Source organism: Sus scrofa, chromosome 17, assembly GCF_000003025.6.
Source record: "Sus scrofa isolate TJ Tabasco breed Duroc chromosome 17, Sscrofa11.1, whole genome shotgun sequence".
NCBI lineage: Eukaryota > Metazoa > Chordata > Mammalia > Artiodactyla > Suidae > Sus > Sus scrofa.
The window spans coordinates 49,729,369-49,757,361 of NC_010459.5; the positions used below are offsets into that span (position 1 = coordinate 49,729,369).

General features: G+C 48.6%; 1 protein-coding gene across 3 annotated transcripts in view; it reads right to left on the bottom strand.

The window, feature by feature from the left end:
• The window catches only part of SULF2 (sulfatase 2), a 141,398-nt gene that overhangs the window by 65,648 nt on the left and 47,757 nt on the right, over window positions 1–27,993 (bottom strand). For all 3 annotated transcript variants that reach the window (XM_021077818.1, XM_021077816.1, XM_021077817.1), the window contains exon 3: window positions 24,401–24,640. In XM_021077818.1, the coding sequence (XP_020933477.1) occupies window positions 24,401–24,640 (240 nt within the window). The remainder of the gene's footprint in view (window positions 1–24,400; window positions 24,641–27,993) is intronic.

The following is a 27,993-nucleotide window of genomic DNA, read 5'->3' on the forward strand; positions in this document are numbered from 1 at the left end:
ATGCACCGGACAGCAAAGAAGGGTTTGACTCCAAAGCATCAGTAGGGCCAAGGTCGAGCAACTGCTGGGTACAGTTTCAAAAGTTGTGCGAATCTCTGATAATGGAGCCGGCGGGAGCTGGGGGAGCAGGGTGGCTTTGAACTGGGTTTCCGGAGCCTGAGGACCAGGGTTTGAGCCCTGCCTCCTAGCGCAAGTGAGTGTTCCCCTCTCAGCCTCAGTGACTTCGTCTATAAAACGGGGGCAGCAGCGAATGAGATCACATCTGGCAGAGAGTAGGAATTCTAAAAGAAGGATCGGTGAGTTCCCAAAATATAGCCCGCTCTCCTTTTTCAGGGAGGAGGATGGGAACTCAGGCCTCTGGAGAGATGAAAACGATTGTCAGCAAGCAGATGTGACCGCATCCTGGAAAATGACAAGGCCCCTCGGAGACTCCAGTAATGAGCCCGGGGAAGGATGCTTCCGCTGCACAAAGAAACCGGCTGAGCACCACACACATCTATTAGCAAAGAGGGGCCGGGGCGCGGAGCTGAGCCAATGACAATAAGCACAGTCTGCCAGGGCGAAGGGGAAGGTCCGGGAAAGCTGGTGGAGAGCGCTGGGAAGTCCATCGTTCCCAGAAGAAACAGCCCCGTTCCACACGCAAGGAGTTTGGGAAAACTCAGAGGGGTCTTAGCCTGGATGACCTCTTCCAGATGCCAGCTGTCCCGGGCCTCTTTCACTTGTTTGGCCAGTTTCCCCCCCCCCCCCCACCAGATAACTATTTATTGAACATCTACTACATACCAGGTACTGTTCTATGTCTTAGAGATGAAATGGTGAACAAGGCAGACAGACTTAGCCAGTTCCAGGAGACTTCACCTGGAGGTGTTTATGCCTCTCCCAACGAGATGGTAACATCCTGCCTTTTTAAAAATTTATTTATTTATGTATTTGGAGTTCCCATCACAGCGCAGTGGTTGACGAATCCAACTAGGAACCATGAGGTTGCGGGTTCGATCCCTGACCTTGCTCAGTGGGTTAAGGATCCGGCGTTGCCGTGAGCTGTGGTGTAGGTTGCAAACACGGCTCGGATCCCGCGTTGCTGTGGCTGTGGCGTAGGCCAGTGGCTACAGCTCTGATTGGACCCCTAGCCTGGGAACCTCCGTATGCCACGGGAGCGGCCCAAGAAATGGCAAAAAGACAATAAATAAATAAATAAAATAAAAATTTATTTATTTATGTACTTGCTTTTTAGGCCCTACCCAAGGCATATGGAAGTTCCCAGGCTAGGGCTCGAATTGGACCTAAAGCTGCTGGCCTACACCACAGCCACAGCAACGTGGAATCTGAGCGGCGTCTGTGACCTACACCACAGTTCAAGGCAACACCAGATCCTTAATCCGCTGAGCGAGGCCAGGGATCGAACCTGCATCCTCATGGATACTAGTTGGGTTCATTACCACTGAGCCATGACAGGAACTCTGACGTTTTGCCATTTTAATGTACTGTTTGGACTATCAACAAAACTTAATTTTTTTCCTTCAGATTAATTCCTTTGGTGCCAAACAAGCATTTCAAACTGAACTCCTGATTGGTTCCCTAAACTTGCTTCTCTTCCTGCATTCTGGTAAATGCCAGCTGCGCAGGCCACACCCCCCAGAGGAGTCCTCATCAGCTCTCTTCCCCTTCATATATATGTGTGTGTGTGTGTGTGTGTGTGTGTGTATGCACATATACACACACACACGCACTGCTATACTATATATGATATATGCATTGATAAATATATACAAATATACTGATATGATATGTATATATACTGACATGTATACACTGATACATGATATATGATATATAATAGATATATATACTGACATAGGATATATGATATATATATACACTGATACATGACATATGATATATAATATAATAAATATATATACTGACAGGATATATCATGTGTGTAAATATATACTGATACATGATATATGATATATATTATATATACTGATATAGGAGATATATATATACACACATACACACTGATATAGGACATGTGATATATATATATACTGATACATGATACATAATAAGTACATATACTGATATAGGATATATATATATACTGACATAGGATATATATGTGTATATATATACTGATACATGACATATGATATATAATATATAATAAATATATATACCGATATAGGATAGATAGATATATATATACTCTGACATAGGATATATATGTGTGCATATATAGATTGATACATGATATATAATATATATATTGACATAGGATATATACACACACACACACACACACACACTGACATATGACAGCAGAACATAGCAGCTCTACTTTCACAACAGACTCAGGACTGAGCACTTCCCACATCTCAGGGACCAGTGTGCTCTAAGCCTCTACCTTCTCTTGCCTGGACCTTGCTGGGGCTTCTTCTCTGGTCCCAATGCCTCCCCTCTCCCACCTCCATAGTCATCCAAAGGATTCTGTTAAGTCACAAATCTGATCAAGATCCAGAGTCCTTGTCATGTCCCACAAGGTTCACCTGAGGCATCCCCTGCCCCACCCCCACCTTACTCCTGCTTTGCTGTGGCCCCTTATGCTCCAGCCACAGTGGCCTCCTGTTCTCCCAGCCCCTGAAGCTCATACCTGCTGCAGGGCCTTTGCCCTCGCTGTCCTCTCTGAAGGAAGTACCTTCCTCAGACACCTGCGTGGACCACTTCCTCACTGCTCCCAGGTACTTGCTTAAATGTCACCTTATGGGGTTACATCCCTAAGCATCCTATTAAATGGCCTCTTTCCTCTCCTCCTGACTTTGTGTCTCCACGGTATTCAGCAGCACCTGACAAATTTCCTTGTCTTTTGTTTTTCCCACCTGCCTGTCCAAGCAGAACACCTGGTCCTTGAAGGCAGGGGTTTCTGCCTGCCTTGTCCCACTGTGTCTCTATCTAGGACACAGCTGCAAGCACGAAGGCTTCAACAGAAGTGTGTGGGTTAAATGAAGAAATGAAGGAACCAAAGAGTGCCCAGGTGATAGGGGGTTGGTGGGACAGCAGATTCCTGCTGCCCAGTCGGGGGACCACCTTAGATGGAACAGCAGGTGGGATGGTTAAACTGTTGTCTTTCTGCTTGATTTTGTGGCCTTGGGTTGGTTGATCCGGGATCTGTCTCATCCACATGGGACAGGGCTTCACTGTGGGGCTGCTTTGCCAAATTGAATAAGGACCCAAGGCCAGAGTTTGCGAACAGTCACTGGAGGGACCCTGATGCAAACATTTTGGCATCAGGGTCCCTCCAGACTCTTAACAACTACTGAGGACCTGAGGGAGCTTCATTATGTTGGTTACATCAAGCAACAGCTACCATGAAAACTGAGAAATTGGAAAACTCGTGAATTAATTTAAAAATAGCAGTAATAAACCTACTTGCTAGTGTATCTATTTTAAAGTGATAAGTAAATTTATTTTCCCCAAACTAAATTAGTGAGAAGAGCCGTGCTGTTGTACAGTTTTGCAAATCCCCTGTGTCTGGTTTAATAGAAGACGGCTGGATTCCCTTATCTACGTCTGCATTCAGTCTGGTGGTATGTTATTCTGGCCGCGTTTCGTGAAAAATCGAACCTCACATAGATATACGCACAGAAAGGGGAGGAGTCTTTTAACACCCTTTTTAGATGATTGGGGGCATGTTATATACCCATTAAAAACAAGCTACCCATGAAGAAAACAAAGGTTAAGGGAGTTCCTGCTGTGGCACAGCAGGTTAAGGACCCAGTGTTGCCACAGCTATGGGTGTAGGTTGCAGTCATAGCTCAGATTCGATCCCTGGCCTGGGGACCTTCCTGTGCTGTGGGGGTGATGAAGGAAGGAAGAAAGAAGGGAGGGAGTGAGAAAGGAAAGAAAGGGAGGAAGGAAGAAAGAAACAAAAAGAAAAAAGAGGTTAAAAGGCAAATGATGTCTTGGTATTATCCTGAAAATGGCTTTTGGGTCCCGGTTCCTAGGCACACTTTGAGACTCACTGGGTTAGAAGGTGACAATCTTTCCCAACGACCCAACGAGGCAGATACTATTTCTTTCCCCATTTGACAGTTGGACAAACTGGGGCACGGAGAGGTGAAGTCCCCACTGGTCCAACATCCTCCAGCTGGCAGTGGCAGAGCTGAGACTGATACAAACCCAGGTGGCCCGTCTCCCATCTGGCTTCTGGCTACTACCTGTCCCCCACCCCGGCAGGGCATCCAGCCCCGTGGCTGAAGACTGGAGCATTTCCATCGGATGGGAAATGGGGAGAGGCGGGGAAAGCCTTGAAGGAAGAAGGACTCAGCCAGTGGATGGCTCCACGGTCCAAGGCAGGAAGGGCAAGGGACCTTGTTCTCCAAGAGCTCCTGCTCCTTGACGGCCTCAGACCACCCTCCAAAGTGCTTGCTGCCAGAAGTCCAGGCAGAGGAGAGAGAGAGATGCCACGCTGAGAGGCGTCCTGTGCGCCATCCTTCCAGGGCTCCTCCTAGAGCCTGGGCTCCTCATCTTTCTCGAAGCATCCGCTCAGGAGCACAGGAAGGAACCACAGACATCATCAAGATCGGTGAAGTGTGCGGCCTGAGGGAGCGTTTTTACCTTGGCAGGCAGTGGGGCATGGAGGTTGAGTGTGGGCTCTGGAACTGATAGCCTGGGTTTAAATCCAGCTACTTCCACCTACCAGCCTCAGTTTCCCCAACTGTAAAATGGAGCTAGGGACATGCTTACCTGGCTAAGCTGCTGGGAATGATGGGGTTCAGGGAGAAAATGCAGGGAAACTGCCTCCCAAATGTTGATTCCTGTTTGTTTGGGGTTTTGTCTTTTTTTTTGCTATTTCTTTGGGCCACTCCCGTGGCGTATGGAGGTTCCCAGGCTAGGGGTCCAATCGGAGCTGTAGCCACTGGCCTATGCCAGAGCCACAGCAATGCGGGATCCGAGCCACGTCTGCAACCTACACCACAGCTCACGGCAACGCCGGATCGTTAACCCACTGAGCAAGGGCAGGGACCGAACCCGCAACCTCATGGTTCCTAGTCGGATTCGTTAACCACTGCGCCACGATGGGAACTCCTGATTCCTGTTTTTTTTTTTTATTACAATAATATTATTTATCAAGATGTTATACAGTCATTTAACTAGCATTAGAAAAGCACTGATTAGGAGTTCCCGTGGTGACTCAGTGGTTAACGAATCCGACTAGGAACCATGAGGTTACAGGTTCGATCCCTGGCCTCGCTCAGTGGGTGAAGGATCCGGCGTTGCCGTGAGCTGTGGTGTAGGTCGCAGACGCGGCTTGGATCCTGTGTTGCTGTGGCTGTGGTGTAGGCCAGCAGCTGTAGCTCTGATTCGACCCCTAGCCTGGGAACCTCCTTATGCTGTGGGTGTGGCCCTAGAAAAGACAAAAAGGCAAAAAAAAAAAAAAAAAAAAAGCAAAACACTGCTTATGTCGCAGGCGTGGTTCTAGGAAGCAAGGATACCACTGGATGAAATGATATATCAAGAAACAAACAACCCCCAATCACACCTGCACGGATTCTGGGTTGAGAACAGTCTGACGTGGGGACGCGGGACTCTTGGAGGCTGTCCCAGGACTGCAGCAGAGAGAGTGGGATGTTTCTAACCAGGGGGGCTCAGAGGGGGTGGCTGGTTTCAGGCTATTTCTGAAAGCGGAACGAACAGGATTTGCAGACAGATTAGATGTGGTGTAGGAGAGAAGGAGCCAAGGATATTTCAAGGTTTTCAGCTTGAGCATCAAGGACAGATCCGCCATCGCTGAGGCAGGGGGAACTGTGGGAGGGGCAGGCTCTGCGGCAGGGGTGACGCATCGCTGGAGGTCAGACACATTAACCTGGAGGTGCTGGAGAGACCCCGAGGTAGAGCTGGGGTGGCAGCTGGAGACACGTCCAGGTTCAGGGGAAAGGTCGGGGCTGGGAGGCAGACATTCGGGAGTTGTCAGCATGCAGATGAGTTAATGCCACAGGACTGAAGGACTTCATCTATGGAAGGGGTTCTTAACCCGAGGTCCCCGAACCAGGATGGGAAAACTACATCTTTGTTTTCATGATCCTCTGACTAGCCTTGCTTTCAATTATGAATGAAGGAACAGGTCACAGTAACAGCAGTCCCTGTGCCTTTTGTCACCAACCTAAGCCACAGGTAGTCTCCTAGCAAATTACAGTTAACGCAGACATCCCGAAATATCATTTAAACCAGCAGTACTTCCAAATCACGAACCTATCACACCTATCAATTATGACCGGAATAACCACCACATCATGTTATTTAGAGCACAGGGAAGCATGCCTATCACAGCTTAGAAAGTATTTTGGTGAATGCATTTTGATATAACTGGCTTTCTCTGTAATGCTGTGTCTTTTCTGCATTTAATCTGAAAATATTACTCTGAAAAGGATCCATAGCTTTCACCAGATACCAGGGGGGCCCCACAGCACGGAAAAGGGTAAAACCCCCAGGTAAGGAATGAGGCTAGCCAGAGAAGAGGGCCTGGATCTGGCTCTACAATAAGGGATCAAGATGATGAGAAACCAGCCGAGGAGGCTTGGAAGGATGCAAGTGGGAAGAGGAGAATGAAGCGAGAAGCCAGAAGAAGGAAGTGTTTCCAGGAGCCCAGGGCTACCCAGTCAACACCATGCTGCCCCGGGCAATGCCTTTCCTTCCCCAGGACGAGTGTGAATACGGGCCAGCATCCCACCATATGTTACAGCCTCCAAAGTGCATCTCATCCTGTGCCCAGACCCTGTGCTTTGAGGGCGAGACCTGGGAGCATATTCAGCCCAATCGCTCCCCACTAGTTTGTGTAACAAGAGGACGCCTTTGTACAACACGACGCTGCGCCTTTTCCTCTGCCCTTGGAGTTCACCGGCTCCCTTTCTTCCTCTCCCCTGGGAGAGAACGTATACGATTTACAACAGGGCACATAAATGCACACAAGATCCAGGTGCTCCTGTGAACGAATGCAATGGACCGAAAAAGAGGAGAGGTGTGTGGTGCACGGAGATGGGGGTCCTGCCGATGAAGTGCCACCGAATCTGCTGGGTCGTCCAGGGTCCCTTGGCTCCTTCTCCACAGAAACATAACTACCAGCTGGGCACAAGGTGCCAGAAGGGAGGTTACAGGCTCAGCCTTCTTCACAGATGGACGTGGCTAGGACCAACTTCTGGGGAAGATGTGGGAGGCCCGGTAATGGCCCTACCGGAAGTGGGTGTGCCTCCCTGTATCCTCTACTTCCTGCTGGCTGGATGTGGACACGGCGAGCCATTCCAGACAAGGGCTGTCCCCCAGGATGCTGGAGCAATGTGACAGCAGCTTGGGTGCCAACACTGCATGCCCTATCACCCCTGGGCTGTGATGCCCAAACTGTCAAATGAGAGTGAAATAAGCACCTATTATCCCTAAACCACTGTTATTTGGGGACTGCCGGCCTCAGCTGTACCTCTATTCTAAAAGTACTGGGGGCAGCCGTGACACACATACAGCTGGTACTGCCATCTAGGGTGGGTCAGCAAACCTTTTCTGCAAAGGGTCAGACTGTAAACATTCTTGGCTTGGCACTCATATGGTCCCCATTGCAAACATCAACTCTGCCACTGTAGCGTGAAAGGAGCCACCAGCAATACATAAATAAATGGCCATGGCTGTGTGCCAATACAATTTTATTTTTAAAAACAGCCAACAGATCCCTGTGGGCTGCAGTCTGCTGAGCTCTGCCGTTCAGGAACGTTGCCGGGATTGGCAAGATCATCCTCCTCCTCCTCATTTTTATTTTCATTCATTTTTATTTTTCTTATTTTTTTTTTTTTTGCCACCCCAAGGCATATGGAGTTCCCAGGCTAGGGGTCCAATCGGAGCTGTAGCCGCCAGCCTACACCACAACCACAGCAATGCGGGATCCGAGCTGCGTTTGCGACCCACACCACAGCTCACAGCAACACCAGATCATTAACCCCCTGAGCAAGGCCAGGGATTGAACCCGCAACCTCATGATTCCTAGTCTGATTCGTTAACCCCTGAGCCATGATGAGAACTCCTCCCATTTTTTAATTTATAAAGAAAAGCCTGGAATCTGGATTTTGGGGTGAAGTCTTCAGGTTCTAGAAAACACTTTGTAACTCAAGCAGAACATATTTGGGGTTGAAGTGTTGGCTGCCACTTTGCTGGACCCAAATTTGTCCCAAGGGGCACAAACAGAAGACTTTGTGGCCCAGGCCGAGTTTCAATCCCACTCCTGCTGCCAGTGGAAGGGCCTTGAGCTGTGAGACCGTGGCATCTATCACTTGGCTTTGGAGTCCTGGTCTGGGCAGAAAACAATTCCACCAAATTTCTGGGGGTGGAGCTGGGGCCTCCTGAGAAACAAGGGATAAATGAGAAGGAAGCGTTTCTGCAAACTCTAGAATGCTATAAATATTAGATGCAAAATGCCACAGGACTGAAGTCTTTTGTTTTTTTGGCAGACAAATTGGCTGAGGAAGCAGGGTCGGGAAGAAATACATTAAATAAACCCAGAGCCCCAAGGCTCTCAGGGCTGGGGCATTTCTGATCGTCTGTAACTGGATCCTTTTAACTTTGGGCTGCTTGCAAGGTTACATGAATCTCTTTCTTCTGCTTCTGAAAGGACACCAAACGCAAATTACTGCATGAAGTGATAAATCAATGTTGTAAAAGTTCTGGATGTCAGAGATGGGATCCTGCTGAACGGAGAATTGTGGGAAAATGACTGAGGAAGGCAGGGGCGTGATGATGCGCAAAGGTGGCATCTTTTGCTGGGAATAGAGAGAGTTGGGGGCTGGGAGAAATGCCCTTTCCATTTGCCCCTTGAGGCAGAAGCTGGATATGACATCTTTTATTTTTCTGCCCAGCAATGACTGTCCCCTCTCTGTCTTACCTGTGCAGGTGAGGCTATGTCTAGGCATGTGATCTGGGCCTGGCCAATCAGAATAACCCATCTCCCTCGGCCTCTGTGATTGGGTGAGGGAGGGCCATATAACCCTAGCTGAGCCAATCAAAGTCTCCCCTGAGACTTCTGCTGGAGCATCAGAAAGAAACTCTCTTTTTCATCCGGGGTCACTACTCTGGTAAGATGGGATGTGTGGGGGCCATTTTAACAGCACAAAGGTGAACTTTCCTAAGTATAAAGCCAACCCAAATGAAAGAAAAATCCAAGACTAAGAAAGACAGGGTTCTGACAACAACACTAGAGCACTAGAGACTCAGCCAAATTTGCCTGCACGACCTTCAATTATACTCTTAAGGCTGGGAAAGTGAGACAGTCATCCAAATTCCACCGTGTCTTCATTTGCTGCTCACTACAAGCCTAAGGCCTAAGAGACAGCCATTCATGGAAATTTTCATCGGGTGCCTAACACACCTGCCAGGAACTGTTCTTGGATCTGGGGCTATAGCAGTGAACACAACAGGTGAGAAATAAGTTCAAAACACCTGAGACATAGGTCACAGACAGCTGTGAGTTTGAGGCCAGCATCATTTTAGTTTACTGGGTCTCTTTTGCCATGAAGGCACTCCCAGAGGCACCTTTTTAGGTTGATCTAGCTTTCAAGGATCTTGGGTAATAAAGATTTATTCTGCTTTATTTAAAAAAACCCTCAAACAATGACAACAAAATCAACCAAAATCCTACCCTGAGCTGAGAAAACAAAACAAAAAAGAGCAATGTCCCCCCCGCCCCAAACAAATATAAAACGTCTTATACCTGCACTATTTCGTCAAGCACCAAAAAGTTCTATCACGGCTTCCTATAAAGACATGACACCCATTTGCATAGTGCTTTTGGCAGGAAGGTAGAACAATATGACGGGGAGTCTACAGGGGATAGTTTGCTTTTTCCATTTTACTCGGATCTCCATGAAAGCCTGAGAAACACTTCACTGAAATCAGCGCAGTGTTGATGAATGTTTGGCAAGAATTCTTAAGGCACATTTGAGCCCATAAATTATTCTTGGATTACGTATGCCACAGTGATGTATAACCCATCTTTTGCATTATTGTACAAAACACAACTATGAATCAGGAAAGTGAATATTTCTATTTTCCCATGAAAACAACAACACCACATCGGAGATAATTTCAAGGGGGTGACATAAGCAAAATGTGGAGGTACAGAGTGCGGGGAATAGGGGTGGGGACTCTTTGACACCGGAGGTCAGCCAAGCAGCAGGGATGTTAGACATGGAATACACTTAGTGGCAACCGAAAGTGCAAAGGCCCTGGGGCAGGTGTGCCCTGGGAATCTCTGAGGAACAGCAGAGGCCAGGTGTCCTGAGTGTTGTTACAAAGGAAGAGGGACAAGTGGGAGACGTGGCCAGAGATGCGAGGAGGCCGAGGTCACACAAGGCCTTGGCAGCCCTGGCAAGGAGTGTTGAGTTTGAGATTATTCTGAGAGCAACGGGCAGCCAGTGAAGGGCTGGCAGCAGGCGTGACATGATTAGATGTCCATTTTTCAAAGCCTCCTCTGGCTGTTGTCGGGGAGGAAGGACAGCTAATGGCTGGGGAAGAGGGGCAAGCAAACAGCCAGAGGGAAGGCCGAGGGCTGCTGCTTGCACGTCCCCCCGCCCCATGCTCTGCCTGCTTATTTTGCTATCCAGGAAGGCTGGGCTGCAGAGGACCTGCGGGCCTGGTAAAGCTGTCATGTTGGAGGCATGGAGGGCAGGCTCCTTGGCCTCTAATTAAATGCTGGCCTCAGCTACCCACTCCCTAGGAGCTGTAGCAAAAGAGGACCCGGGCCCATCCATTTCCCAAAATTTGATTAGTAGGGCGTGGGGCGCTCCCCCAGGGCTAGCGGCAGGTCTGATCGCCTGCTGAGTCAGGATGAGCTGTATCTGAACATCTTTTTGGTCCTTTTAAAGGATGGTTTTCATCTTAGCAGGATGGGATGAAGGAGGGAGGGAAACCCACAAGAGACCTTTAGATCAAGGCCTGGGAAGACCATCCATCAATGCATATTTAATCATCACCTCAGAGGAATCTGACACTAAGCTGATCCTTCAAAGAGCTGTTCTCAGCGCGTTAGACTGATGTCCCATATCTATGACAAATATTTTAAAATGCTCCCTTACTTTCCTGCAGGGAAATGCAAAGGTAACCAAAGCCACCTATGTACACTGTTTCCAAAAAATCAATATAATGCTCCAATCGCCACATACGGGGAAAAATAAAAAGGAAGCCGATTTATCATAAAGCTAATTTCCAGCAAGAACTTTCGAGCACATCCATCAGGGGTCAGGATGGAGGAGTGAGATGCCTGCATCTAGAGTCCACAGGGAGGGTGACAGCTACCAACGCAGGCAGGCGGGACGGTAAATCGAATGCCTTGGGTGGCAGTGTCACTAGGGAGGAGATTTTTAGCAATGAGGGATAACGCTGGGAAAAGTCCTGCCTTCAAGTATAACACACCGCCCTTTACTCCTGGAAGATTCAGAGTTAAAACTCTGCAAACACCCTTCAGTGTCATATACAAAATGGACTTAGAGACAAGACTCAGGTAACAATAAGCATAAAGTAATCCGCTCATATAATGACCTGGTAGAAGACTCAGAAGCCACGTGGAACGGCTGTGGGGGCTGTGGGGGGCTCTCGCATGCAGAGCAGGGCATCAAAAACCCCTGTCCCTGCCCCCAGGAGAGGCCAGGAACGTCCTTCGACTTTTATAACCACCGGAAATGCTTTCATAGATTTTAAGCCCTAGGGGGCGCTGTGCTCCCTTGAGACCCACCAGGTTAGAAAAAGTTTGCAAACATGGGGGCCTGCGGGCCGAATCCATCCCACAAGTGTGTTGGGTTTGGGCCTGACTGGTGTTTTTATTTACTTTTTTTTAAAAAGAGCAAATAATCCAATTAGAAATCTGGGTCATTTCAATAAAAATCTGGATATCACACTTCTGACAAATCACAAGATCTGGGAACTATGGAGCCATTTGCTGTCTAGCTGGGCATCTAGCTGGGCTGTGCGGCACTGCCTTCTTCTCTGCCCGACCCCTTATGCCTTAGAGTTTGGCTTTTCTAGGCAGAGAGGGAGGGGATCCCTCCTTGGCCTTGGGAGGGTGCCGTTGTGGGGGTGCCCAGCTGCCCTCCTTTGCCGTGAGGCTCTCCCCTTCTACTCTGGTCTCCCACGTGACAGCACAGATGGATTCTGAAAGGGCTCGACGTGTGTGCTGGACGTGACCTGCTGGCCAAGGGATAGGATGTGTCTGAGGTTCAGAGGACAAGAACCTGTCTGCACACAGGTGGGACCCACGGGCCCTGGGATGAGCTCCTGTGTAGCTGCCCCTGTCCTGACCCTGATGCATGAGCAGCCACAGGATGGCCTGGGAAAGCCTGGAGAGGCAGGGTTGGGAACGGGTCACGTGCTTGGGCCGAGGGGGACATTACAGGAAGAGGAGGGGAACACCTACCTCCAGGCTTGGGTGGGGATTAAGCAGGTGCATTAGGTAAAGTGCCCACCACAAGGCCTGGGTGTGGTAAAAGCTCCCTAACAACTGGAATTTTCTTTTCTTTTTTTTGGCTACCCCATGGCATATGAAGTTCCTGGGCCAGGGATCAGATCCGAGCTGCAGTTGTGACTTGTGCAGCAGCTGTGGCAACACTGGATCCTTAACCACTGTGCTGGGCCGGGGATCGAACCTGTGTCCCAGCGCTCCCAAGATGACACAATCCCCTTGCAGCACAGCAGGAACTCCAATTTTTTTTTTAAACTATTATTGTTGTAATTATCATATTCCCAAAGATTTGTGCCCCCGTCAAAAAGATTCTGCTTGAATCATACTATTCCAAGCCTGTCCGAACAAACAGAACCCTTTGTGAGGATAAATGCTCTCTATCTGCACCCTCCCATCCGGCACCTACTTGTGCCCAGTGGGGGCACTTGAAAGGTGGCTGGCGTGACAGAAAAGGAATTTGAAATCCGACTTTTTTTTTTTTTTTTTGGTCTTTTTAGGGCTGCACCTGAGGCCTATGGAGGTTCCCAGTCTAGGGGTCCAACTGGAGCTGCAGCCATCAGCTTATGGCACTGCCACAGCCACACTGGATCAGAGTCGAGTCTGTGACCTACACCATAGCTACTGGCAACATCAGATCCTTAACCCACTGAGCGAGGCCAGGGATCGAACCTGTGTCCTCATGGATACTAGTCAGATTTGTTTCTGCTGAGCCACGATGGGAACTCCTGACATTTTTAATTAATTGAAAGTTAAATAGCTCCCAGTGGCTAGTGGCTCCCGGACTGGGCTCTAGTCTAAACCCTTCCAGAATGTTCAGGGGAGGCCCAGCCAGCCCTGGGAAGGTCTGCCAGAGTTCACACTTGCCCTGAAAACTCCCTGGCAGCCTCCTGAGGCTCTCGGTGGACAAGGGTATCTATTCACCCATGACAGTCGTCCTGCCTCTCACTTCCGTTTTGACTCCCGAGGTCATGTGAGTGGCCACCAAAGTCAGAGCCTCTGGGAGCAACACCAAAGCATGGAGCCCACGGCTGGGCGGCCACACCTTCCCACACGTAGGACCATGCCCGGCTGGTGACAGAAGGCGGCTGGTGTCTAAGATGCTTGCTGGCAGGGTTTGCTCCGGCTGGACATCAAGACTGCAGCTTTCATGGAGGTTGATATGCATCACTGGGAATTAAATAGGGGGGTGTTGCAGTTCCTGTTGTGGCTCAGTGGTTAACGAATCTGACTAGGAACCATGAGGTTGCAGGTTCCATCCCTGGCCTTGCTCAGTGGGTTAGGGATCTGGCATTGCTATGAGCTGTGGTGTAGGTTGCAGATGTGGCTCCGATCCCCGCGCTGCTGGGGCTCTGGTGTAGGCTGGTGGCTACAGCTCCGATTGGACTCCTAGCCTGGGAACCTCCATATGCCGCGAGAGCGGCCCAAGAAATGGCAAAAAGACAAAACTAACTAACTAACTAAATGGGGGGTGTGCGGGAAAGCACCCAGCTGGCGTGGGCTGGATTGTGTCCCCCCCCAAATATGATGTTCACGTTCTAACCCTGAGTACTTGTGAAGGTGATTTTACTTGGAAAAAGGGTCCTTGGCAAAGTAATCGAGTTAAGCTGAGGTCATCCTGGATTAGAGTGGGTGACCACCTGGGGACTAGTGTCCTTTAGAAGAGGGAAATTTGGATGCAGACACGCAGACGAGAGAAGGCCACGTGAACAGAGGGACACAGAGGGAGGTGGCCACGTGAACAGGAAGGCAGAGATGGGAGGGATGTAGCTACAAGCCAAGGCACGCCAGGGATGGCCCGCGTCCCTGGAAGCTCAAAGAGGCCAGGAAGGATTCTTCCTGGGAATGTTGAGAAGGAGCGAGGCCCTGCTGACACTTGATCTTGGGCTTCTGGCTTCCAGAACTGTGAGAGAATACCATACTTCCGTTATTTTAAGCCACTTAGTTTGTGGCGCTTGTGTTACAGTAGCCGCAGAAAACACACTGGCTCACAGGCCGGGAGAGGGAATGCTCAGAAGTGTAGACATCCGTCCCATCCACCTCACACCTGGTTTTTGAAGAGTCCAGGAGGGGCGTGACACCTGCTTCCTCTTTCCTCCTGTGGCCCTAGGGAGGCTCTTCTCCCAAGTGGGTGGGCATCGGTCACAGGATCCAGAGGGCGAAAGCACAGCAAGGGCATCAGGTCACCTCCACAGAGATCCTGCAGCTCGGGGGCATGAGGCCCAGAGAGGGTGGGTCTCAGCTTAAGGTCACACAGGAGTGAGAAGCAGAGCCTAATTCGTTGGGCTCCTGCACTCATGTTTTACTTGTTTTTGAAGCGTGAAGGTCTTAGAGAAAGGGAGTGACGATTACACTGGAGTTAATAGAATGCATCTTGACGGTATAGATGGAAGGAAAAATATGTACCACTTAAGGATGCCCTGGGCCCTGGGAGGGGCCGCTACACCCCTGCTGATGCCCGACTTGCATGGTGAGGAAGGCAGGGCTTCTGTGGCTAGGAGAGGATAAGGCCCCTGCTCCTTGAGGTGGGCCCCCTTCCTGGGGCAGGTGCTGAGGCGCTCCTGTCCCACCCCAGGCCTGAGGGGGGGAAGAGGGGGGAGAGGGGGCAGCTGGACGGAGGGAAGAAGGGAGCTGTGTGTGTGCCCTCGGGGGAGAGGAAGAGAGCTCGGAGCAAAAGCCAGGAGGAAGGCCAAGCAGAGAGAAGGCTGCCATTGTGAAGGCGGGACAGCTGCACGGGGGGCGGAGATGCTGCCCCAGGAAGAAGCTGAGCCCTTTCTCCTCTGTGCAGGCAGAGGGTTGAGGAGAGCGAGGAGGAGAGGCGGAGAGGGCAGGAGGGGTGGGGAGGAGAGAGCCGGAGCAGAGGAAGGAGGATGGAAAAAGACGGGGGAGGGCAGGGATGGGGTGGGCAGAGGCCGCCGGTTCCGGGCAGAATACAGATTCAGCCACTCACCTGGCAGCCATTCAGTGCGCACCTGCTAGGAGGCAGGCCGGGCATGCGGGAGAGGGCAGGCCACACATCCCTGCTTCCACGCAGCGACACTATTATCCTGTTCTGTTTTCTTTTCCTTTCCTTTCCATTCCATTCCATTCCATTCCATTCCATTCCATTCATTCTCAGTTATGCCTACAGCATGTGCAAGTTCCCAGGCCAGAGATCGAACCCATGCCACAGCAGTGCAATGCTGAATCCTTAACCCCTATAGACCACCAGGGAACGCCGGAGCTGACATTTTAGAAGGGAGACAACCAAGAAGGTGAAGGGCCAAATGTATCACCCGCGGTGAAAGGGCCAGGGCGGTGGGCAAAGCAGGAACCAGGGCAGGGGTCCTGGAAGGGGACAGGGACAGGTGGACAAGCCAACATTCGAATTCATGTTAGGTGGCAACAAGGGCTCTGGCTTCACCACAGCAGGGTGAGGGGAGACGGGGGCAGGCGAGCCTCTTCTGGATGGGACGGGCAAGGAAGGCTTCCCTGAGGAGGCGGTATGTGAGCCAAGGTCCGAGCAAATCAAGCGACGGCCATGCAGATACGAAGGGACGAAGTCTCCACAAAAGGAAAGAGTCGAGGCCCTGAGGTGGGGATGGGCCAGGAGGGACGAGGTGGTTTGAGGAACGGGAAGCAGCAGTGACGGGGGAGGGGGCAGGAGGCGAGGTGGCCAAGAGGTGAGGACAGAGGAACCCTGAGGTGAGTGGGGGAGGGCTTCTACCCCGAGAGGGGGGGACCCCCGGAGGGCTGCGGGCGGAGGAGAAACAGGACCTGACGTTGGACAGGATCCCTTGGCTGCTGCGGTGAGAACCCCCCAGGGCTGAGGGCAGGGGTGGGGTGGCAGGTGAGGGAGGACAGAGGCTTGGACAACAGTGGTGGCACCTGAGCAGGTGGTGGAGTATTTGGAAGGGAGAGTTGATGGGTCTGCTGATGGTCTGAAGGTCGGGTGTGAAAGGAAGGAAAAAAGACCAAGAATAACACTAAGGTTTTGGCCGAGCGACTGGAACATGGGAACCGTCAAGGAGAAGCCTGAAGAGGCGCCCGGGGTGGGGGGGGAGATCATTTTGGACACAGCGGGTTTGAAATGCTGGGGTGACATCCAAGGGAAGACATCGAGGTGGCAGCTGGAGGCTGGTGTGTGGGTCTCAGGGCAGGAGGCTAAAAGCAGATCAAAACCGAATGGTAAAGATTATTTCCTAGAAAAACACCAGCCCTCACATCTTTGTGGGCCTGAAATGATTTTTTGAGAAACAAAATAAGTCACACACAGACACACACACACCCCCCTTCCCACGCCAGCAGCGAGGCTTTGTCAAGGCCGCCCAGATACCCAGCAGATGCCTTTCCAGCCTCCTGCGTCAGAGGGATGCCCCAGCCTCCACCAACGCCCCAGGTGTCCTGCCACAGCAGGCGTCAGGACACAGCCCCCTTTCCTCCCCCAAGTGAGGGTGGCTGCGCAAGGCTGACAGCCAAGGTCCTCAGCTGACCCCCCCTTCCCAGCGTGGTATGAGGAGAAGAGTGAAAATACTTGGGGTGCTCAGGGCCAGATTTTAAAACAGCTCCAACTGGGAGCCCTGGCAAAGCCAGGGTTTGCAATGAAGGGGTGAGCCCCCCCTCCTATGGTGCATTCTAGAACACGACGAGGGAGGGGCAGGAGGCCCACCACCAGCGCTCACATCCCTACAAGGGTCTGTACCAGATGGCAGGAGCTGGGCGGAGAAACAGCTTCAGAACTACAGACTCAGATGGCAACGTGGACTGAAAAAGTGTTACCCTAATGAGAGGAAAATGGGCCCTCCTGCCTAATTCATCAGGGAGGCCCGGAAGAGGTGGGTTTTTTTTTTTCTTCCTTTGGTGGTTGTTGTCATTTTGCCCAAGGCGAGGTAGTGGATGCCTGTCAATGCCACTGCAGTGTGCGCTTCCTCTTATTCTTCCCAGAAGCTCTTGACTTCTATTTGGGGACCTGGTGTCGGGAGGACACCAACTCCATCTGCTGCTCTAGGAACAGGTGACGCAGGCTAAGCTAACTGGCATGGACTATCTGGTCTCTGTGGTGATTGGTTCAGGGGTTGGCACGTGACTTGAGCTGGTCCAATCAGGAAGGCTCTCACCACGTGGGCATTCTGGGAAAAGACCTTGCTGAATGCTATGGCATCATATAAAGGAAGAGGCATGGGGCCGCTGTCGGTGCCAGCCATCGTCTTGAGATCTCAAGCCTTAGGATGAAATTGTGACACTGTCGAACCACAGACTCTGCCTCTGTCTAAAGCTCGCCCGTATCTTTTTGGTTTAGGGAGCGAAAATTTCCACATTCTGTCTAAGCCATTTAGGAGTTGGGTTTCTGTCCCTTGACTCTGAAGGCCATCTACCAGCCACGAGCATCACCAAGGAAGTACCCTCTCTTGTGTCAAGCAGAACTCACACACTACTTCCAAGAAGAACTGCTGAATGGAAGGAGAGGCATGTTTTCAGCTGTCCCAGAAATCACTAAATTGCTTTTCAAAGTGGAGGTGCCAACAAACATTCCCACCACTGGTCCTTCTGTTTTCTCACATCCTCGCTACCATTTGGTGTGAGAGGACCCCTGAATATTTGCGGCAGTGGTGGGTGAGAGGTGAGAGTGCACTGTGGGCTTAATCTGCATTTCAGTGACTATCAGAGAGCTTGAGCACATGTGGCCGCCTTTTGATCCATGGGTATAACTTATTTTCATCACCTGACATTGCATGCATGACATTCATCTGAACACTGGTGTGGGCTTGCTTGTGCGATGCTGTGTTTGTGCGATGCTGTGTTTATCACTGATAATGTTTCTGAAGTGCTCGCTGTGTATCACTGCTCTAACCTATTTAATGCTCACAAAACCCTGTGAGCTAAGTTACGTTACTATTCTTAGGTGACCAAGACATAGAAGTGAAATAACTTGATCAGATTCATTCAGCTAGGAAGTGGTGGAGTCCAGATCAAATCCACTGAGAGAGTCCTCGCTTTCAACTGCTTTGCAAAGAGCTGGAGGCATCTCCTTCCAAGAACTATATAACTTTGGTGAGCAAATAAGTGACCACTGTACAGTCAGGGTAGCTGACTGTGTGCTAAAAGATGACAAAGTATGTATTGTAAAAACTGAGGATACAATTTATCCTTTCAAGGGTATTTATAGTTGTGATTTGAGTCCCCAAAGTGAGAGGAAGCCAACACACAGAAATAGCCGTGAACAAATTGATATTTATCCTGCCTAAACCTAGCGCCTCTCACTTCATCCTCTGTCAGTCTCTCCTGCAAACACAGGGAAGCACAAAGCAAGATGATGGCAAAGTGAAATTGCAAGTCTTGTGAAAGACGCAAGGTTTTCTGAAATTAATTAAAGTGATGCTGGAGGACAGTTTGAAGCACGTGCAAATCCACTGACAAGCAATAACGTGGTCTATGAGATAACTGAAGAAGAGACCCCTGAAAATGATGATGAGGGAATAAGCATTTCACAGGGAAGATTCAGATGTCAAAGTATGAAGAGAGGTCCTTGAAGAAAACTGACCAAATCCTCAAATACGTGTGCAAAAATGATCCTTTATGATTTTCCTGGGAAAACTGAAGGTGAAATAAAGGAGATCATGTTGGGCTATCATTTAAATTTTTTGAACAAATTACCCACCCCACACCTTTGACATTTCATCAGTTCATTTAATTGAAGGATCAACCCATTAGTCACAATTATAACCTAACCTGTGTTAAATACTGTTAGAGTATCATGCAGAATAAGGTTATCTTAGAAATTGTGTAGTTTGGAGTTCCTGTCGTGGTGCAGTGGTTAACGAATCCAACTAGAAACCATGAGGGTACGGGTTCCATCCCTGGCCTTCCTCAGTGGGTTAAGGATTCGGCATTGCCGTGAGCTGTAGTGTAGGTCGCAGATGCGGCTCGGATCCCGCGTTGCTGTGGCTCTGGCATAGGCGGGTGGCTACAGCTGTGATTAGACCCCTAGCCTGGGAACCTCCATATGCTGCAGGAGAGGCCCTAGAAAAGGCAAAAAGACAAAAAAAAAAAAAAAAAAAAAAGAAATTCTGTAGTTTCACTTTTTCAGGGTAAAATACATAACTAAGTACATTAAAGCACTATTTACATGAGCTGTTGGTTTACAGCTGGTCCACTTGAGGAATGTTTTTCTAGTTCCAGTCTTCTACAGTTCTGGCTGACCTCTTGTAGTCAAAAGGATATCTCATACACAAAAGACTAACAGGCATTACTGTGACTGTGACTTTAATCTTCCCTCAGTATCCAATTTCTTCTTCTCCCATAATAATAGAATTTTCAGCTGGGCAAATGGACATGCAGAATAAAGACTATATTCCTCAGGCTGCTTTGCAATCATGTATGCATATGTGACTTGTTTCTTATCAGTTGGAAATAAGAGAAATAGAAAGCAGTCGAGTCTTTGATCAATTTAAGAGCACCTAAACATATACAGCAATTTTTTTTTTTGGTCTTTTTTTTTTGCCATTTCTTGGGCTGCTCCTGCAGCATATGGAGGTTCCCAGGCTAGGGGTCAAATTGGAGCTATAGCTGCCAGTCTACACCAGAGCCACAGCAACGCAGGATCCGAGCTGCGTCTGCGACCTACACCACAGCTCATGGCAACGCCAGATCCTTAACCCACTGAGCAAAGGCAGGGATCGAACCCGCAACCTCATGGTTCCTAGTCAGATTCGTTAACCACTGCGCCATGATGGGAACTCCTATACAGCAAATATTAATAGATCTGAAAGAGAGAGCAATACAATAACAGTAGGGGATTTCATTACCCCACTTTCAAGAATGGACAGATCATTCAGACAGAAAATCAATAAGGAAACACAGGCCTTAAGTGACCTGTAAACCAGATGGACTTGGCACACATATACTGAACATTCTATCTGAAAGCAACAGAATACACATTCTTTTCAAGTGCACATGGAACATTCTCCAGGATAGATCATATGTTAGGCCACAAAACAAGCCTTAATAAATCCAAGAAAATTGAAATCATATTGAGCATCTTTTCCAACCACAATGGTATGAAACTAGAAATCACTTAGAAGAAGAAAACTGGAAAGTTCACAAATATGTGGAGACTAAACCACATGCTGCTGAACAACAAATTGGTCAAAGAAACCAAAAGAGAAATTTTAAAAAATAACTTCAGACAAATGAAAATAGAAATCTAAGACAGTAAAACATATGGGATATAGCAAAAAGTTCTAAGAGGGAATTCCATAGCAATAAATGCCTACATTAAGAAACAAGAAAAATCTCAAATAAACAACCTAACTTTACACTTCAAGGAACTAGAAAAAGAACAAAGCCCAAAGTTAGTAGAAGGAAAGAAATTAGAGATCAGAGCATAAATAAATGAAATAAAGAGACTAAAAAGACAATGAAATTACAAACTGGTTCTTTGAAGAGATAAACACAATTGATAAACCTTTAGCTAAATTCACCAAGAAAGAGAGAAGAATCAGATAAACAAAATTGTAAATGAGAGATGTTACAGCTTATATCACACAGAAATGTAAAGGACTGTAAGAGACTACTATGAGCAATTATATGCCAACAAATTATAGAGAAATGGATACATTCTTAGAAACATACACCCTACCAAAAATGACTCATGAAGAAATAGAAAATCTGAACAGACCCATTACTAGTAAGAATATTGAATCAATAATCAAAGCCTCCTAAGTGACAAAAGACCAGGACAAGATAGCTTTATAAGTGAATTCTACCAAACATTCAAAGAAGAATTAACACTGATCCTTCTCAAACTCTTCCAAAAAATAGAAGAGGAAGGCATACCATCATACTCATCTTATGAGGCCAGCATTACCCTGATACCAAAACCTGCCAAGGATACCATGAGAAAATAAAAGTATAGCCCAATATCTCCGATGAACATTTACTGCAAAAATCCTCAACAAAATATTAGCAAACTGAATTAAACAATACAGTAAAACGATCATATACCATGATCAGGTGGGACTGATTCCAGGAATGCAAGGATGGTGCACCATCTCCCTGATTAATCAATATATACACTGCATTAAAAAAAGAAAGATAGGCATTTCCATTGTGACTCAGTGGTAACAAACCCGACTAGTATCCATAAGGACTGGGGTTTGATCCCTGACCTTGCTCAGTGGGTTAAGGATCCGGCATTGCTGTGAGCTGTGGTGCAGGTAGCAGATGCAGCTCAGATCCCATGGTGCTGTGGCACAGGCTGGCAGCTGCAGCTCTGATTTGACCCCTCACCTGGGAACTTCCATATGCTGCAGGTGTCGCCCTAAAAAGCAAAAAAAAAAAAAAAAAAAAAAAAAAGATAAAAGTCATCTCAATAGATGCAGACAAAGCATTTGACAAAATTCAACACCTATTTAGGAGGAAAACTCTCAAAAAAGTGAGCATAGAAGGACCACAGCTTGACAAAACAAAGACCATATACAACAAGCCCACAGATAACCTCATATTCAACAATAAAAAGCTGAAAACTTTTCCTCTAAGATCAGGAAAAAGACAAGGGTGCCCATTCTCATCACTTTTATTCAACATGATATTGAAAGTCCTAGCCAGAGCAATTAGGCAAGAAAAAAAAAAAAAAAGAAGAAAAGGCATACAAATCATAAAGGAAGAAGTAAAACTGTAACTGTTTGCAGATAACATAGAAAACAGTAAAGAATCCACCAAAAAACTGTTAGAGCTAATGAATAAATTCAGTAAAGTTGCAAGATACAAAATTAATACACAAATACATGTTGTATTTCTATACATTAATAACAAACTACTAGGAACATAAATTAAGAAAACAATCCCATTACAATTGCATCAAAAAGAATGTAATATGGAATCCCCTTGTGGCACAGAGGGTTAAGTATCTGTCATTGTCACTGCCCTGGTGTGGTTTGATCCCTGACTCAGGAACTTCCACATGCTGCAGGTATGGCAAAAAAAAAAAAAAAAAAAATAGAATAGATGTAACCAAGGTGGCAAAAAACTTGTACCCTGAAAACTATAAGACACAAATTAATGAAAGAAATTGAAGAAAATACAAATAAATCAAAATGTATTCCATGCTCATAAATTGGAATTATTAACATTGTTAAAATGTCTTACTACCCAAAGCAATCTATAATTCAATGCAATCCCTTTCAAATTTCCAATGGCATTTTTCATGGAAATAGAAAAAAAAATCCTAATCCTAAAATTTGTATGGAAACACAAAAGACTTCAAATAGCCAAAGAAATCCTGAGAAGGAAGAATAAAGCTGGAAGCGCCACACGCCCTGATTTCAAACTATATTACAAACCAACAGTCATCAAAACAGTATAGTCTTGGCATGAACACTGACAGAGATCAACGAAACAGAATAGAGAGCCCAGAAATAAACATGCACACATATATGGTCGATTAATTTATGAGAAGGAACCAAGAACATATGACGGGGAAAGGACAGTCTTTTTAATGGAGCTGGGAAAACTGGACAGTCACATATGAAAGAATCAAACTGAACCATTATCTTATACCACAGACAAAAATGAACTCAAAATGGATTAAAGACTTGAAGGTAAGGCTTGAAATCATTTGATATGGGTCCTGGTAGTGATTTTTTTGGACTTGACACCAAAAACAAAGGCAATAAAAAAAAGCCAAAGGAAATGAGTGGCCCTACATCCTTGTATGGAGGGCAAGAGGGCAATAGGTGCCCTCTGGTCTGTTGTGGGCACCCTCATCCTTCTTCCTCCATCTACATCCTGGTCTCTGCAACCAGGTGGGCGGTGGCAGGTGGTAAACTCTGACACCTGTAGCTTTCTGCAGAGGTCTGGGAATGAACAGGATTATGTGTTTAGGACTGAGTCTTCCCAGTTCGCTCAGCAGGACCTGCTCACTGGGTTATTCTGGCAGTGGAATGAGTCTGCAAGACGACACACCAGCTTGCTCCCCGCCCCGACGTGCCCACACCAGACACACCATGTACCTGAAGGGCAGCTGCTCAGGATGGCTTCAGCGCCCCCAACCCTGCAGAGGGAGGCATCCGTCCCTCTTTCATGTCACTCCCAAACAAGACCACTGTCACTTGAATACAACTTGCTGGGGTTGCAACATCTACGCCACGATATCTGATTTCACAACTGCCCTGGCTCCTCACCCAAGGTGGGGAGTCTTTATTTATTTTTCTAGATGAAAGCAAATTAAATTGAGTTTGGAGGATTTTGCAATGGTGCTGGAGATAAAGTGACTGTAATTGTGTCGATGCCTCAGGCAACCAGCCTGGCAGGTGAGTCTTAAGAACCCACTGAAGCACCTCTTGCAGGATAAAGAAATAGGAGGCACTGGGCACACACGGCAAGAGAGACGGAGCCCACTGGTAAACAGTCAGGTGTGGACAAACACTCCATCAGCTTCTGTAAAATGGCCACAGAGCCCCCACATAGGCTCCTTTCCATCCTCTGCGCCAAGTTCAAGTCCCATCCCCACCCCAATATTCTCAAAGAGTCTTCCACGTGGATGGCCTCAAGTCAATGAAGTCGAATTAACACAATTCACAGAGCGCTCACCCTCCTTCCCGGGTATTCATGGCCTCTCTATACTATATTTCATATTTTAAATGCATTCACTTTTTTAAAAACGCAAAGTCCTTTGAAAAGATTACTTTCTATCACTTTTATAGGCAAATAACCTTGTATTTTTCTAAGGCATCTAGAAGTCAATGCACAACTTTTAAAACGGAAGAGCACCGCAAGGACCACCCCCTCCACCATCCTCCTGGCCTCCCCAAAGTACAGGGACCCCACGGGGAGAGACAGTGGTCCGACGCAGCACATGGGGTACCTCCCACCTCCACTTCCACTTCCGAGGTTCCCAGCCCGCGCATGCGCCCACCCACGACAGCCTGGCTCCCTCACCTGTCCGGTAGCCGGTGCTGTTGAGATACACGGCAAAGGTGCGGCTCTCGTGCTGGGCCTGCCAAGAGGGCGAGGAGCAATTCTCGTTGTTGGTGTAGGTGTTGTGGTTGTGGACGTACTTCCCGGTGAGGATGGAGGAGCGCGAGGGGCAGCACATGGGCGTGGTGACGAAGGCGTTGATGAAGTGCGCGCCGCCCTGCTCCATGATGCGCCGCGTCTTGTTCATCACTTGCATGGAACCTGCAACCAGAGCAGACGTGAGAAGGAGCGCCAGCGCATTTACAAATAGTGCCGCCCCTCGGGCACAAAAGAATTAGGAGACAGGTGCTGAGTGAGTGGTCCTCGACGGGGTGGCACCCACCTCCCTGGGGAGGGGAGTGCGTTCCCTACATCTCCGGGTCAGACTGGGGGGTACCACTGGCATTTGTGGGCAGCAACCAGCAGTGCCCTGTGGGGCGCTCCTGTGGCAATGAAGAGGTAGCCCGGGTTCCCAGTTTCACTCGGCATTCATGGGAGGTGGGTAGGTAAAATCCTGTTTAAAAGTTATTTAAGCCTAACAAGGAACTCTGTTTTGCTTTTTTTCCAGGATATTAATATACACGGATTTCTTTTTGGAAAGCAACCACTATGTACACAGAGAGAAGATTATTCTTTGTTTCATCTGGAGCCTTCCCAAGAATTGTTCCCTCCTGTTGAAATCTGATCTGACCAACCCCAGGCCCACCTTCTCTCTGAATCCTTCTCAGCTGTAATGCTCTGCATCAGACATGAGCCGGGCTCACCCTCATCCCTGTTTATCTACATGGTCCTTCCAGCGTGGAGCTCACATCCCACCTCCCCCAGATCTAACCATCCGTCCAGCCACACCTCTTCCAGCTGCCTTCTGGGATCAACCCTGGCTTCTGACTCCCTTGAGCTCCTTCCAGGCATATGCTGTCAGGACTTAATTATATACCGCGAGGCACGGTGATTTCATTCATGCCTATTCTTGTTTCTCAATGAAGCTGTAAGCAGAGCAGGGCAAGGAAGGAAAAGAATTTGTTTGGAAACCCTACTGTGCACCTGCACCTACACACTCTGCTCCACCCAGCGCTGGGGGGGGGTGGGGGTGGGGAAGGGCTGTGTGCCTTGCTTAGTGCTGAACCCTCAGGGCCTGCACGGTGTATGCCACACACTATGTATGCAATAAATGTGTGAAAGACAGAATGCATAATTGTATACCATGGCTGGTACCCAGACACTTAGTGGGTTTCATGGAACTATTCCGTGGAAATCCTTCTCCTCTTGTAAGGCCAGCCTCAGTGTTTCCTCTCTTCCTTGCAATTCTTTGGGTCTATAGTGCCTTGAATGATGGCCCATCCCCCCAAGACAGGTCTCCATTCCAAGCCCTGGCACCTGTGAATGTGACCTAATTGGGACAAGGGGTCTTGGCAGATATACTTAAGGATCCTGAGGTGAGATGGTTCTGGATTACCTGGGTGGGCCCTAAATCCAATGACAAGCATCATTTCAAGAGACAGAAGGAGGAAGACACACACACAGAGGGGAAGGCCGTGGGAAGATGGAAGCAGAGGTCGGAAGGCTGTGTCTATGGGACCCAAGGAGCTGGAAGAGCAGAGCAGGATTCACCGCCAGAGCTTTCGGAGGAAGCCAACACCTTGATTTCAGACGTCTGTCTCCACAGCTGTGAGATGGTCAGTTTCTGCTGTTTGAAGCTGCCTGGTTTGTCACAGTTTGTTAGGATGGCACTAGGAAACCAGTCCAGGGTCTACCAGGCGTTTGAGGATCTTGTTGGGGAGCCACTGATCCCCATCTCCAACCACCCCCCAGAGACCTTATCACAACCCAGCAGACCCACCTCCCGCTCTGTCCCCAAAGGCTAAGAATGAAAGGAGATTTACATGGCTCTTCTATCCCATCTTTCTGCCAAAATGGGAAGGAAACAGCTAGAGCTTCCTTGAGGCAAACACAGATCTTATCTCTTCACGGTTAAAACCACCCAGCAGCTTCCCATCGCACTGGGAAGAAAACTCAAATTCCTTACTGTGGCTTAAGACTCTTCCAGAGCAGTCCTCCCCACCAATCCCCCTCCGGTGTTTCTTTGACCTCATCTCTTCCATCCTCCTTGCTCACTTGGCTACACTGGCATCCTTTTTGTTTCTCAAGCTCATCCCTGCCCCAGGACCTTTGCACTTGCTCTTGCCTCTGCCTGGGACTCTCTTTCAGCCACTTGTCTTCGCTGGCTTGTCCCAGTATTCAGACTTCAACTTAGAGGTCTCCTCTCAGCAAGGCCTGGCCCACGTCCCCATCTGAAGGAGCTCCCGCTTTCTTGCTATCACACTGGCATATGTTTCTTAGCACTTCTCTCCTTCACTGGTTTATGATCTGCCTCTGCTTTGGGACCAAGAGTTCTGGGTGATCCAGGGCACTGTTCCCACCCCCAGGAAATATAACTTATGCTCTGTAACATCTCACTGAATGACTGAGGGAAACAGAGCAGTGTCTGCCCTCTCGAGCCCAGCGCAGAGGCAGTTTTATAAGGGAAAGCCAGAGGCCGACCTGGAACCAGGGGTGTTGCCTGAGTCCCTTGGCCAAGGTCGCCCCTGGTGGGTGGAGGAAAGAACTGGCTTTGTGTTTGAACAGGATTCATCAGACCCTGGAACTGTGTGAACATCTGTTGCCAAGGTCACACGATCTCCAGAGAAGTCCCCAAGCGTCCTGGCCATAACCGGTGGCAATTACTGGGTTTCTAGCAGGTGTGAAGTCTCGCTCTGGAGGGGATGGGGTGGCGGACTTTCCTGGGCCTCCCTCCACCGGCTGGTGCAAACTCGCCGGATCTTGTAGAGTGAATGTGCCACGGGGTCCATCTGGCAGAGCCTCCTCCAGGTACTTGGGCAATAATCTCAGCTCCTCACTGGTCCCACCTTTCTGTTCCCACCCAATTTGGCAGCAAAGCCCATTGCCCTTTCTTCAAAGTACATCCATACTCAAGAGTCGTATCACCTCCTCCTTGGGCAGGTGGTCCTCCTTCCTCTGAATTAGGTCCACTGCTTCCTGCCTGCACGCTGGCTGTTAATTCCTCAAGGAGCAGCCGGAGTGCCCCTCTCTTCAGCACCCTCCGTGGCTCCCACTCAAGGGGAGCACAAAGCCCCTGTGGTCATCCACAGGCCCTATAGGACCCAGGCCCCCCTCCCTGCCCCATCTCTGCAGCCACCACGGAGGCGCAGAGCGTTTGCACATGCTCTTCCTCCTGCTGGGAATGCCTTTCTGCAGCCCCTCCAGGGCCGGGGGCCTCCCCCCACCTTCTTGTCTCTACTCAGACATTCTCTTCTTGGGGGGAGAGGTGACATCAGGGTGGGGGATTAAGAGGTACATACTATTAGGTATAAACTACAAGAATATATTGTACAACATGGGAAAACAGCCAATATTTTATAATAACTCTAACTGGAGTATATAATCTTTACAAATTGTGAGTCACTATATAGTACACCTGTAAGCGACATAATGTTGTATAGCAACTATACATAAATTTTATTTAAATTTAAAAAATTTTATGGTTGCACCTGCAGCATATGGAAGTTTCTAGGCCA